This window comes from Thermobia domestica, chromosome 6 (genome assembly GCF_964235325.1).
Source record: "Thermobia domestica chromosome 6, izTheDome1.hap1.1, whole genome shotgun sequence".
In the NCBI taxonomy this organism is placed as follows: Eukaryota; Metazoa; Arthropoda; class Insecta; order Zygentoma; family Lepismatidae; genus Thermobia; species Thermobia domestica.
This window is the reverse complement of record NC_137459.1, coordinates 172329602-172345446: the sequence shown is the minus strand read 5'-3', so window position 1 is coordinate 172345446 and position 15845 is coordinate 172329602. Positions and strand designations below refer to the sequence as shown.

Here is a 15845-nt window from a genome sequence, read left to right as displayed (position 1 = left end):
CTTATTTTTACTACTAAAGGAGGTATTGAAAGTGTTAATCCACTGATATTAAAGCATACTCCAATTCCCTTAAACACGTTACTGAACACTGTCCAAAGTTCATCCACAGTGATGTTTCTTATTTTCCGTTCAATATTCTATTTCAAATCTTCAACAGTTCGTGGACTAGTTTTAAATCATACTCACTTCATTTGTTTAAAATATATAATAATATAAATATAAAGGAAAATTTCATACGTTGTACAACACTTAACCACAAGAGATATTCAACAACAATCTGTTTTAAAGTAATAACATTATTTGACTTTTTAAAAATAGTATTATTTACTATGATATTCTACAAAATAAAACTATTGCAACTATTCCAATTACACGCATTTTTTAAAATAGTGCATTTTGAAAATTATCTCATTACAAAATACCCAGAGTTTAATTTTTTGTAGCCAAAACAAAAAAGTGCAGAACAAGTCTCGTGTTGAATGCACAGGGTGGCCACAAAGTTCCATTACCCATGAAAATAAGTAACATAAATCACTAAACGTATGTAAAAAACTACACGAAAAGAACTGAATGACATGAACAACAATGCTTTCGAGAAGTTTTATTGAGATAGGAAACATTAAGTGTTTAAAGGATCAGTCCGTCAACCGTCATTCCCATGACAAAGGATAATACACCGCCAAGTTCTGTGCGACATTTTGCGGAGCATTGCAAGTGTAACTTGAGTGAAAGCTTGTTTCACACTTTCTGTCAGTTCGGCAGTAGTATCGTAACGGTTTTGTGCAACAACGCGCTGTATGAACTCCCATAGCGTATTATCCCATGTGGTGAGGTCTGGTCTTCGTGGGCAGATCCGGCCTACCACGACCAATCCAACACCCAGGAAAGACTTCCGTAAGATATTCGAGTATGGCGAGGACATAATGGGCAGGTGCTCCATCATGCTGAAACCAACATGTCTCTTTGATTCCGTGCTCTTCCAAGAGAAGAAAAAACCAGTTCTGCAGCATGATCAGGTATCGCTGGTGACTCAGAATACCATACTGGAAGTATCAGCCATCATTTACACAATCTGAAACAATGGAAAACCTTACATTAGCATTTATTAAGGGGTAACGGGACTTTTTGGTCACCCTGTATTAGGATAAGCAGATTAATAGTTTAAACAATACTTTATATTAAAAATATATCAGATATTAATTCAATATATTTCAAAGTTTCTCTTACTTATCTTCCTTTGTAGTGAAACCAAGAATTGATCGTGCCACTTTTAAGAGTGTTACAATTAAGGCTGGTAGAAACCATAAATGGTCTGTCGATATTAGAGGAGAACCACCTCCAACCATTTCTTGGGTATGGAGAGATAACATTCCACTTACCAATACAGAGAGAATTACGATAGAAAACATAGACTATCATACAGATTTTACAATAATCAATGCAACAAGGAAGGACTCTGGAAAATATACACTTATAGCTCAAAACGAATCCGGAAAGGACCAAGAAACTGTAGAACTTTGCGTCCTTGGTGAGATTTTTGTTTCTTCTTTTTTCGCTAAATTTTCAGAACTATTCAATACCTAGTCCTTAATAAAATACTGTAAGCAATATTTCATTTAATGCTTTCGTAATACTGCAATTTATTATTTGATCCACATTGAAAAAGTACTAATTTGATTAATACAAGTAATTTTAAAATTATATAATCAAAATAGAGAGGAAAAACAGCTATAAACAATAAGATTTTTTAAGTAGTTTCTAGTATGCTAAATAATATAAGTGATTGGTATTTAAGGTAAATAGATGGAAAATAATGTATTTGTCTTGTTATTGCTAATATTACGTGGTATATTTACGTATAGGAAAGCCTGGAAAGCCCAAAGGGCCACTGAAAGTAGATGGTGTCCACAAGGAGGGCTGCAAACTTAAATGGGACAAACCAGAAGATGACGGTGGAACACCAATTAGGGAATATGAGATTGAAAAAATGGACATGGCAACTGGTAAATGGGTTCGAGTAGGACGTATACCTGGTGACCGGGACAGCCCACAATTCGAAGTTACAGGATTGACTCCTGGACAAGAATACAAATTCCGTGTTGTTGCAACAAACGACGAAGGAGACTCTGAACCTTTAGTTACGGAGATTCCTATTGTAGCCAAAAATCCATATGGTACGACGTGATATTGTTTTTAAAGAGAAACACAAACTTTAATATTTTACTAATTATTGTATTTAGATTTTAATGCCTTCTCATAAATATCTAATGATCTCATTAACTATGTAACGCTTTTATGTCTGTTCTTCTGAAATCTCATTAACTATGTAACACTTTCATATGTTCTTTTGTAATTTTGTGTACTTACTACAATATATATTATATTTTTGTATATGTTTTAATTACATTGAATTTATAAATAAAGAAAGTAAATTTCTTTTCTAACATACTACTTACACAACGACTTACTAACTTACTAAAATTTGAATAAAGCAGCTTCATTTTCATTTGATTAGTACTATTATATACTTAAAAGTGAAAATTTTCTTAAGATACGTGGTAAAGAATTTATACCACACATCTATTGAATTTGAAATAGTAAATTCATTAATGGGACCCAAAATAAGATTTTCGTCCTTCATTGGATTGTTCGTCGAAAGAAAATAAATGTCACAAAAACAATATGTTATATCTATAGATGAACTCAACCGATGGTCGTAACACTTAGGACATTGGTAGACATTAATCACTGTAATGTGCGTTTAAAGTATTTTTCTGTGCAGATCTTTGGTTCCTGAGTTATGAGCAGTCAAATTTGAAGTTTGGACTTACTAAAATTTTTGCAAAAAAAAAAAAAAAAAAAAAAAACTCTAAATGTTATTTAGATAAAGGACTTGAATACAATCACTTAAACACTAATTTAACCTGTACTTAAATAAATGATGAGATGTTTGATTAACTATGTTGTAAAGTAGAACGTACATCTAATAAAGATTGACCAAAATCAATGAAGGACGAATATTTTCCACTATGGGGAAACTTACTCCTACTTATATCGCTTATCAAACTTTAACCATGTGCACTCTTCCTTAATTTAAGAGCTATGGTAAGGCGTCTACATATCACTTGGACGGATTGGATGGGATTCCCAATGAAGAAAGGATTTATTTTCCGTTCTAGTCTCGTTCTGAAATTCTCCGAGGTTCACCCAGCCTCTGTGAAATGGATACTTGAAGAATACTCGGAGTAAGGGCGGCCCGAGCGTAAATCTGAGTACATCTCCTTCAGTATTCAAATAGGAGCGCTTTTATTTTTCTTAATTTACTACAATTTGAATTTTCTCGATCATAGCAGAGTAAAAATTTTACAATTATTTTATTTTTACTTGATTTTTTTTTTTTTTTTTTTACTTAAATCATTTACTCTCCATATTGTACATGTATTACGGATGAATTTCGTGAATTTTCCGCTTACTACGTCAACGCAATGTATTTCAATCACAAGAAAAGAGTAAATTTTCTTTCTGTTAAGAGTGCTCTTTAAGTATTTTATTTAAATATTTTCTTTTAAGTTATTGATTATTACTATGATCAATGTATTTCCAGATTATATTAAAACCAAATAGAAATTCTTCTCTTTTTTGTAGAAATATACTTAAATCATGCCCCTGTAGGTAACAATTGGTGTATATTGTACTGACTTTGCTACTATGATATATTAATAATGTAATTGTTGTGTACGTTAATTCAAATACTAACGCTTTTGTAGAGTACTCACAAAATGATCTACAATCTTTAAAGGCAAATATGCATCAAAATAAAAAAAAAAACGTATTAACCTTGTTGTAAAACGCTTTATTAGTAGACATGTATGTGCAAAATAGATAACTAAAACCCTAAAGTCTATGATATATTTCTAAGTCTATATAGTCTAAGGCTGTAATATATTTTTATATAAAGTCTTTAAAAAAGGGATATATTACAAAGGAAAGTTAGTAGATAAAAAGTTTTATGTTTATTTCGTATACGTATGATGAAAGAAGTGGTTCTTGTAGTTTATCTTCTATTTATTTATAAGATAAAACTTTTTTATTTGTATACTTTCCTTCTAAAGTTACATTCTATCTTTCTGTTTTCTAAGTGTTAATTTTATGATTTTAATTACTTATATTTTCTAGACTATTTGTCGGAAAGTACGAATTTCGTGCAAAGATATACAGGATGGACCATTTATCTTGATTCGCCCTTGTAACTTTTGAACTAATGGACAAAGAAACGCACTGGAACATTGCTTAGTTTACTTAATGATACCATAGGGTTAACAGTATTGCCAGTCTAACATAAACTCGTATTATTTCAAATGACACTACATCACTTACATAATTACATATTTCAAATCTACATGTAAAACGAAAACATACAATGCCACACTTGTTATGCAGTGTTGCAAACCAAGTACACTATAGTATCACAAACATCAAAAAACAACTAAATTTTGGAAGGTTCTACAACAGTGATAATGCAAGTGAGACAGACTGGGAATTGCACATCGAAAGCGCTTGAAATCGAATACTACGTATTTCTAGCAAGCAGAAACAAAGTTACAAGGAATTGAAAATTTGACTTTTTTCAAAGAACTTTATTTCGGAAAGGTATTTAGATAAGTATCACATCGAATTATGTATATGATTTTGTTGTTGTTGTTGAGTTGAGTTCAGCGGCGAGGCTATATGAGACGTGAACCTACTGATTAACATAGAATCCGAAAGAACTCACGCCGGAAATCGAACCCAGATCTCCCACGCCAAAGGCGCGTACGCTAACTGATTAGCCACAAAGGAGCTCTGTATATGGTTTTCAATATACATAAAGATCGTAATACCGTTCACGACAATTTGATATGTCAAACCATTCGGGAGCTATAAAAAAATAGTAAAATTTTATGTATTGCTTAAAATGTCGTATTTATAAGAGCTTTCTAAAACAATTATTGATTTACTTTATTTCTGTACTTTTGGAAAGTAATTTCTATATGTTCTTGCAATTACGTAATTTTAAGCAGTATTGTAAACTTTATCAGTTTTTACCATACCTCCAGAACGGTTTGAATATCAAATTACTCTAAACGGCATTATGATCATCACACCTATCTATCTATAGATGAAAACCATCTCTCTAATTGGATCAGAGCATCAAACGCTAAAGTACTTTGAATGTGCATCTCCCTCTGTGTCTCATTTGCGTAATTACTGCTGTAGAGGTCATCAAAATGGGGATGTTTGTGATACTGTAGCGTCCTTAGTTTGTAACACTGAATAAAAATATAATGTTGTAAGTTTTCGTTTAAATGTGATTGAAATGTGTAATAACCTGACGTACCATATGAAAAACAATTATGTTGGTAACACTGTTAACCTTGTAGTATCACACAGAGTACGTCAAACAATGTTCTCCTGCCGATATTTGCATTGTACAAAATTTCAGCGGTTTTCATCCATTAGTTTAAAAGTCACATGGGTGTATCATATAAATGGTCCGCCCTACTTGTGTACGTATATATATATATATTTAGAGAGAGAGAGAGAGAGACAGAGAGAGAGAGAGTTCATTTAAGCTTATAGTACCTTTCTCCTGAACTTTAACTATCATTTTGAGAACACATTGTGTCAACAGTCCGTAAAATTTGTACGACTAATTCACGCAACCAAATTACTTGAATAAGTGTATACTTTACAATTATAAAGAGCGCAACGTATGCACAGCAAAAATAAATAAAAAATTTGTTTGTGACAATATTTCTTCCCATGTATATTCATTTATATTTATATGAGCATATCTCGTCCCTATCAAAGGTAACGTTAATTTTATCTAGAAATATTGGGCCTTATGCAGAGACGTTCTGACGCGTGATTAGTGCCATACTAAAGAATTCGACTAACAAATGTTTCCTGCAGTAGTCAGTCCTTTAGTATGAAACTAATCATAAGTCAAAACGACTCTGCATAAGGCGCATTATGTTTTACAAACGTAATATTAAAGCATTGTTCTCGAATGATGATTATAATAACTTCTCACAATAATTTCGTAGTGAAACCTGTAGGTTGGAAGTTACAAACCCAATAAAAACACAAGTCAGGTAACAGTGTAATTATGATTATGCTCACTACACATAGTAACTATTGAGAAGTCTCAGAATTCTGTTTTAGCTACAAATTCTTCAGCGTTCTATTCGTTAATATCAGAATGAAGAATACTCCAACGGTTAACCGTTTCAAAATACATAGTAGATGTTTCGAAAGAATTAAAAGAAAATGAATTGGTACATAGAGACAAACTTCTTCCAAACAAGGTAAATCAGTTCTATATAAAATACAAGACAATGCATTCATTTTTAGACTTAAATAAATACCAATTATTAGTCTGAAAACATACAAAATCATAAGCGTATATGTGCATACTTTGCAAATGTAAGATGAACATAAATTGAATTATGCACAAAATAGGTAGGTATCCACTATATATATATATATATATATATATATATATATATATATATATATAGTTGCAACCCTAGATATAAATAACATTATAGTTTAATTAATTACAAATTGAATTTGAATAGTATAAAGGGTATTTGTTTATTTGGTAGGAGCAGATTTTGCATAACCAAGTAACGTTATCAGAAGATTACTTTGTACTTTAAGTACGAACTTCGTTCTATATGTAAATCGTAATTTCAAAGGTATCACCACATGTAGAAATTAAAAATTCAACCAAATTGAGTCGTAAGTTCTAACTCTTGTATATATTAATATAAAGTGAACAAATTTATTGAGAGCCCATCAAAAGTTGAAGATTAAGTGAGTTTCGAACTTAAACATTATTCGTAATATATATATATATATATATATATATATATGTGTGTGTGTGTGTGTGTGTGTGTGTGTGTAATTTAAATCGTAATTTCGATTTAAATCAAATAATTATACTTTCTAGTAAAACGGAAAGTGTTTAAGAATACAATATCTAGAATTAAATATATTGAACGGATTGGTGAATAATTAACTGAAGACGGTAATGCTCCATGTGCATTCTCAATCAGTGCAAGTATTTCTCAAGATTTGTATAGTTATCATCTTAGATTACCAGCAATGGATTTACATATTATACGCATTTGTTTATCTTAACGAATTATTTACGGCTCTTGATTCGAAGACAGCGTTAAATTGTCTGACCTTTAAATCAATTGATCTAATGTCTCAGATTTTTTTGTAAGTAATGGTTGTTAAGAATGTTCCTTTTTAGGTTTAAGAACGTTACGTTTTTATAAAAAAAATTAAAACAATTGAAGATTTCTAACAATTTGTCTATGTTGTAGTGACCCAGATGTCACCTTAATGGTGGTTAATTCTTTGACAACTTCTTGGCTGGAAATCGCATATCACTTCTGTGTGTGAGAGGACTTCAAAAATACATATTTTCAATTACAATTAACTATAAAATCTTGGTAGTCAACTGAAGGAAATGTTTTAAAGAAAGAGTTGTACTAATTTGTAAATATGAAGTATATTTTATAAACTCTTAGTTTGATTAACTTGTTTGCTTAATCTCACTTATAATTAATAGCAAATATTAGAAAATAGCTCATTTACCATTATTGAATCATTATCTTGAATGTTGATATTTATGTCATTAAAAAACAACTTACATAATTTCAATAATATTGGGACCTAGTGTTTACATTACCTTAATTTTTGCAGATGAACCATCCAAACCAGGAACACCGGAAGTTGTTGATTATGACAACGAAAGTGTTGACTTGAAGTGGACACCACCAAATCATGATGGTGGAGCTCCCATTGAGAAATATATTATTGAAAAGAAAGACAGGTAACTAAATAGTATGCTGGTGCTCTGTGACTAAAGAAAAGAGCGTGTAAATACCATTTGCATATCAAATGTACTATTTTGTTTTGTCGATAATTGTACAGTCCAGACAATAATGTTCTATGCAAGCGTGAATATTATTATTATTTCATTAACTAATATGGTCAAGATATTGAATCCATGAGTACAATGTTACATATTTTCTATATGTGGAATGACAGAACACCGACTCAGTAAATTGAATGTTAAAATTTGCTCAATGTTTAGAAATATTTTGAACGTAAATATTCTACTCAATATCTTTTTAATAGGAGATATTGAATTATAAAACAAAAAGATTGTTATTAAAACTATATTTGGAGGGTTCGGTGTATGATGAACTTGCATATGTAGCAAAACATATGAGTACATGAAACTGTTGTCAGCGGGATCTTTAAAGATTTTACAGTTTAATTTCGTGCGTATCAAAAACATAGTGTTGAAGAAAAGGAAAAGAAGAATTAAGTATGCTAATGCTATATAACAGTTTGCATAATGTCACTAAGTTGATAGTCTTGTAGTGACATTTTGTTCCATTAAAACAGATGCTGCTCTTGAATTCAATATTTTAAAAAAGAAACATAACCACAATGGAAATATAGTGCCATGAAATTCCGTCGAGCCCAGTTTTCATTTAAATAAAAGTGAAATCTGATCAAAGGAAACATTCCTTATTACTAATGTGTGTTACATTTTCAGCAACATATTATTGCCTTCATCAGACATATTATGAAAATACAATTTAAGACTACAACTTATATACATTTCAGAAAATGAAAGTATGTTACTTCTAACAACCAATAATGATTTTCATTTCGTTTTCACAGTTCTAAACTTTTAATTAGTACACACCTCAACTTATAATTATGCTCAGACTCACTTTTTTTAAATTTCAACTCTTTGTTAGACACACACCTGTGTTATCTTGTCCTTACATTTTACACTACACTATATGTTGCGTCTTTTTGTCCTCTTTCTTATCTAATATCTTGTTCTACGATTCATGAATGCTTAGCTCTGCAACTGTAACATTTATAATTGTAGGAACGAAAGGAAGAATTTTATTGTTTGTTAGAAGTGACCTTCTGTAATTTTTAAAAATATATAAGCTATAGCCTTAGATTATTCTTTCATAGTGTATATGATGAAGGCAATGATATAGTGCCAGAATTGTAACATCGATTAGTAATAAGAATTGTTTGCTTTGGTCAGATGTTATGTTCATTTAAGTTATTCCTAGTTCCAAAGTTAGAATGAGCAGTGTTCACACAGGCTTCATATTTATTTTAGTGTAATCTATGAATTTGTACGGTTATGCTTCAGAAACTAACATTCATTTTTCTAGTATACTCGACTCACATGCGTGCTTACTATATTTTGATACGTAAGATAGTATAAAGATTTGAAAGATAAAGAAACTCTGCCCTTTATGAAAATTTCTTACAGTTAAGAGACAGTTCTTCTAAAAGAGAAGTGATTGTACTGTATTTCGTATGTCTCTCGTGTTCTTAAAAATATGTCGCTTTGTTGAAATAATTCCAATTCTAATCTTTCAACCGAAATCAATTACTTATTTATTTCTCACAGAATGTTTTACATTAATCTTTCGCCTTCTTTAAGTGTCGCTGCTCGCAAGATTCATATATTGTCGCTTTACGTTCCTTGGAAAGTTTCTGTTATCTTCTCTTTCCTTCCTTGAGAAGTTCGTCCTTTCTTCTTATTGTCCTTTCAAAAGCTATTTACATTCCTTCTTTAATTTTCTCAAAATGTTCGTGACATTCCTTCTTTACTTTTCTTGAAAAGTTTTCAACATTCCTACTTGACATTCCTTCTTTACATTCTTTGAAAAGTTATTGACTTCCTTGCAATTATTCTTTGAATTGTTTCGGTAATTCTTACTTCTTTTCACCTCCTAAATGATACCTGAGAATCCTTTTTCATCGTCTCTGAAAATTTTTGGATTTTTACTTTTTTCAATTTCCTTGAAAGTATGCTGACATTTCTTTTTTATATTACTTGAAAAAATTTTGACATTCTTTCCTTCTTTTCATTTCCTTGAAAAGTGTTTGGCATTTCTTTTTCACGCTCTTTTAAAAGTACTTCAATGCTGCAATCCCTGTTTCTAGAAAACGTTCGTAGAAGTATTGCTCTTACTTCTGTGATTCTAGCTATTGTTTAGGAAATTGAGGTTTGGATGTGTTATTCATCTTATTCAAGTGTAATTGACATTGAAATTCAAATCATTATTGTAACTATTAATATCCCAAAATAATACCTTTGTTAGTTTTTCTAGTATTGGGAGCTCTCCTCACTAGCCTAGACGCTAACGCATGTGCCTTTGGTTCACGTGGTACTGCGTTCGATTCCCGATGGGAAAGTACAACAATTAAATTTCACAATTATTCACTTCCATTAATCATCTTCCTTCTTTAACCTAAAGAGCATACCCGTTGAAAGTTAAACTGAAACAAATTCATATCTAGTATTGAGCTATGTCAACGATATGTTCGGTTACACAGTGTATTTAAAATATTTTTAAAGAATTTTCGTTCTTGCTTTCATTCGTGGACGACAAAAAACGTTTGGGAAAACTGCAATAAAATATTAAATTTCGCAACCTCCAATAGTGTAAGTTTAACACGTTAGCTGCTATGTGGCTCCGATGGAACCCACTGGAATGGTCTAAGAAAATGTCCTCGTAGGTCCGATTGGACCCACAATTTCTGATTCGTTGAGTTGTCGTTATAGCACGTGTATTGTAAAGTTCTGCCTCTAGTTTTAATGAGCAGTAGCGTTTCTATAATACACAATATAGGAGATATTTATACTGTAGATTTTGTTCTTAGATGTTGCTAATTAACACCGCTAGAGGAGCTGAATGTCAATTAACAAGTATTTGCTGTTTTTGTAAGGCTGAGCTACGTGTTGCTTTCCGAATGACTTACTCTAATTTATTTTGACAAGATGTCAGTATTGTGAAGTCCCTGTCATTTGCTGAATTTTCAGAAACGTGTAGGTCACTATACTGTTATTACTGATGAAATCGAGCTCTGCGTATATTTTTTCGTTTTTCATTGGACAAAGGAACTACTTATTAGCACTAAAAGCAACAGGAACTCATCTACACTTCTCACACAAAGCTGGTTTCTTCATATAATAATGAAAAAGTGACTATCAAACAGAGCTATCAGTTCAACTGTAATTTATCCCCTTGCCCATAAACAAAAAGCACACGCATAGGTCCGATCGGACTTTCAACTTTAATGCGCGCGGATTCAATACATCGCCTTAGATTATGTTTCAGCACTAACATTATATTTAAAGAATATGAACAAAACAAAAATAATGTAAGTACGTACGTTTGGCACTCTACAGGTGAACAACAAAATTCACCTTTGGCAGCTAACGTGTTAATTGTGAATTAAAATATAAATTAATCATATAATAACAAGTGTGAATCGTGGTAAAGAATCTAAATTGTTATACCATTTATTTGCTTATTAGATTCAAACCAGACTGGGAGAAAGCTATTGAAGTGCCAGGTGATCAACTGCAGGCTAAAGTTCCAGAACTAAAGGAAAGAGCAGAATATCAGTTCCGTGTGGTTGCGGTTAACAAGGCTGGTCCTTCTGCTCCATCTGAACCGTCTAAGATGCACATGGTGAAACATAAAGCATGTGAGTTACATTCATTAACATTTGTTCAGGTGGCGTAGATGCATTCTTCATATAAGTAGGGTGGTATGTAAAGGAAAAACAAAATGAGGAATATTCTCTGACATTTCTAAAATACTTCCTGAAAGTTCACGTCCTTTGTGCTATCTAAGGATAAACTGTGTGAAACTTCCATGCATAATATTAAATTATTACGAAAATTAAGTAAAATAAATAAAAATGAAATTAGAAGTTGTCATATTGTAAAATCTTATAAACCGAATTGTGTTTTGAGAAATGAGAGTACAGAATTTTGCATCACTGACATCTTCAATTTTTATAAACAACAAACATTATTATGGTTTGCAGTTTAGATGTCTTGCAGCGTGAAGAAGAGATATTTGACATTTTTAGTAGGTCATAACTGAGAACTGAGTGAATCGAGAATATATCAAAATGGACGGTAAATACATAGGAAGTTCACAGCTTCTCATACCCAAGTCTGCAGTACCACCTAATTTTAAGAACAAGAAATACGTATTATATTTTAAAATCTGTACATGAATCATGTGTGTTTTTGTCTATACTTCTGTTTGATTTGCTGTTACATTTTCTCGATTTGTTTTCTTTTTCTATATTCAAATTCAATTCATATAATTTTAGTTTGTGTGTGCTATATATATATATATATATATATATATATATATATACCAAATTAAAATTTAAATCTCTATATAGGCAAAGAAAACCTACTACTAGCTTGTTCGTTAAAAGTTATTTTAATTAAATTTTATACATTATAAAGCCATGCAATTTTGACACTAGTTTTTGGGGAGTTTGGTCGACCATTTTACCTTTACTATTTCCATATATTATATCCACCTCTAATTTAAAGTGTTCCGATTACTTCTCCACGGTTTGAGTCACCATTAGTCCGTTCTCATAAACTTACAATTTTGTGCTCTCAGTTGGAACACGTTTTAATATTACATATTTTACTGTGCATACCATCAAAAAGATTCAACTGTTAAAATCAAAGAGAAACGCATGCATTAGATTACAATAGGTTGATTATTATGCTGTCTGACATAATTTTATATGTTCCTTGCAGCCTTACTTCCTCACACACATACATTTCTAGTTTTTTCAATCACTTCACTGGCTATTAGCAATATTTTCAATAATAAAGTAGACATTAGAGTAACAATATGATTGATATAAAAGTCAAGATAGCATGAAGTAACCACCTAAAATTTGCTTTTAAAATACATTACATTTAGTAATTTTGCTGTTCGGAGTATCCCGGATATTCTAAATTTGTGATTACAATTGATTCGTGGAAATAATCATAGTAATTAGAATAATATTAATGCTTTTCAGAATACTGAATTTTCTTGTAAAATTTGACTAGTTGCCTATATCTGTAGCATCTGAAGATACCACTTTCAATCTTCTATTAAACTTGGTGTCCATTTTTCGACATTGTCCTTTTGTTTTACTTCCAATTGTTTTATTTACTTATTTTAACATAAATAGAAGTTTTGTCACACGAGAAATGTGCATTTATTACATTTCGGAAGCGAAAGCTTTTAAGCAATGACTGAGTAATGCATAAAAGCTACAAATAAGAAAAGATAAAGTAGAGAACAATACATTCACAAGTACAATACTAACACTTGTGAAATATTTTAAGACAATTATAATACCATGTACTTATATTATTCATTACGAACCTTATTAATTAACCTTGCCGGGAAAAAATATTTTTAAAAAACTATTTAGTGTTTTATTTTGCTTTATGGTATTATTATTTTTAACTATTGGAAATAACACAAACAACTAATTTATGTGTTTTGATTTTCAGTGAAACCAAGAATTGACAGAACAAATCTAAAACAAACTACAATTCGAGCAGGAAAGATGGTTAAATTTGATGTTAACATCAGAGGTGAACCTCCTCCAACGGTTACGTGGATGGTTGGTGATAAAGAGGTAATTTCTGTGAGAGTTGCTACTCATGTATGTGACTTACTTGTATATTTGTCCTTTGGTACGAGATATTTTAATTTTATTCCCAATGAGAGAATATATGGTTTGGATCCCAAATTAAAATGTGAGTTCACGTCTCACAAGCCTCGGTGCTGAAAAAACAAGATAAATCAAACATCATCTATGTTTTATCTGAATTAATATAATCATTATAATTTTTACATATTTTCACATAAATATTACAGAAGATATACAGGATGGACCATCTATCTTGAAACGTCCTTGTAACCTTCAAATTAATAAATAAAAGACGCTCAAATTTCGTACAAAACAAATATTTGACATATCCTGTAATACCCACTAGGTTAACAGTTTTGCAAACAAACAAGAAGTTATATTTTTTCAAGTCAAAACGATCATTTTGCAAATTTCGAATCTACATGTCAAACAAAAACTTACAATACCACATTTATTATGCAATGTTACAAACTAAGGAACGCTACAATATCATATACATCCAAATTTTGGAGATATCTACAACAGTAATAACGCGAGTGAGACGTATGGAGCAACGTATATCCAAAATACCTTAGACCTGAATACTATGACTACGATATGACGCATTTTGTATAAATATAAACAAAGTCGTAAGGGGTTGAAAATTTATCGTTTCATCAAAGGATTTATATAAAATGCTTAGGTAAGTATTATATTTGAGGACTTATATGATTTCCAATGGAAGGAAAAAGCATAATACTGTTTACAGATATTTGATACCTCAAATTATTCCAGATATATGAAAAACATCCGGGAAGGTTCACAACAGTGCCTAAATTGCGAGAAGTTGTAGTTACAACTACCAGAAACTATTACTATAGTGTTATAAAAGCAAGGAAAAGCATCAATCATTTCAAACATTTCCCAGATATGCATCATTTTAAGTAGTATAGCAAGCTCTACCCGTGTTTTTATATTTCCAGAACGGTTTGACGTAAATGACATTAAAATTTTTTCGTCTATAGGAAACTATATAAGTCCTTAGACATGATACTTGACTAAGCATTTTTTCGAAATAAAGCCTTTAACGAAAAGTAAAACTTTCAATCTCTTGTAACTTGGTTTCTATTTGTTTCAAATTCGTCATATTATGGTCATAGTACCCAACACTAAGGAAAGGTTGGATGTACCTTGCCTCTCCTTCTCAACTGCGTTATTACTTTTTGTCGAAATATCCAAAATTTTAATGTTTGTGATACTGTAGCGTCCTTAGTTTGTAACATTGGATAATAAATGTGGTATTATAAGTTTTGTTTAATATGTACATTTGAAATATGTATTAATTTTATGCAGTAATATTTTTAAAAAATACAGCTTTATATTGAGTTGATAACACTATTAATCTGATGGTATTACATAGTATGTTAAAAATTTCTCCTGTCGGTATTTGCATCGTATAGAATTTCTTTTTTTCTTTCTTCTTATCATTCTTTTATTAAAGAAAAACATTTAGTTTAAAAGATAAAGATGTTTCAAAATAAGTGTTGCATCTTTGTATTTTCTTGAAAATAAACAACAAACAATTGAAGCAATAACAAGAATTTGCAGATAATAAGATTGAAAATTATTCATAATATAAGTATAACGAATGTTCTGCTATTATAATTTTTTAATTGTATTTGCACTAAAACTATCGAGTAGAATATAAATTTGAATAACATTTAACAATTCCCAAAACCAATAAATAAATTAACTAATATATTATACTTCATACTTCATGATAATATGTATTACATTATACCTTTTTTATCGTTGTTGTATTAGAAGTTTATGAGACATTCTTGTCACAAAGTCTTAAGGTACTTAAGTGCCCCTGACTCAGGAATACCTGAATAGTAGAGTTGCTGCTCATTTACTCTCAATAACAACTGCCACACAACGAGAGACATAGATTCAACAAGTCTAGGAAAGTGTTCCAGAGCTATAACCTGCCAAATGTCTTGCAGAAATTTTCATAAATCAGTTAAGATGATATCCTTGCACAAGTTGTTCCAGAGTATCCCAGGGGGTTCAGTAAATCTTAAGTCCGAATTTCTTGGTGGCCATTTCAGTGGAAAATTAAGCTCAATGCTCCTCGAACCAGGTGGTAGCTAACCGGGATCTGTGACAGTAGCAGTCGTCCTGCAGTTACACTCCATTTCCGTCATAGTGACAAGGAAGCATGAAGGGATGTAAGTGATCACCCAGCAATTCTACTACTCTGATGTAGTAGGATTGCGTAA

General features: G+C 31.1%; 1 protein-coding gene across 50 annotated transcripts in view; it reads left to right on the top strand.

Moving 5' to 3' along the window:
• bt (projectin protein bent) overlaps window positions 1-15845 on the top strand; it is a 437567-nt gene that overhangs the window by 256430 nt on the left and 165292 nt on the right. For all 50 annotated transcript variants that reach the window (XM_081762406.1, XM_081762402.1, XM_081762405.1 and 47 more), the window contains 5 exons: window positions 1244-1528; window positions 1863-2174; window positions 7759-7888; window positions 11429-11601; window positions 13442-13569. In XM_081762406.1, coding sequence (XP_081618532.1) covers window positions 1244-1528; window positions 1863-2174; window positions 7759-7888; window positions 11429-11601; window positions 13442-13569 — 1028 coding nt within the window. The remainder of the gene's footprint in view (window positions 1-1243; window positions 1529-1862; window positions 2175-7758; window positions 7889-11428; window positions 11602-13441; window positions 13570-15845) is intronic.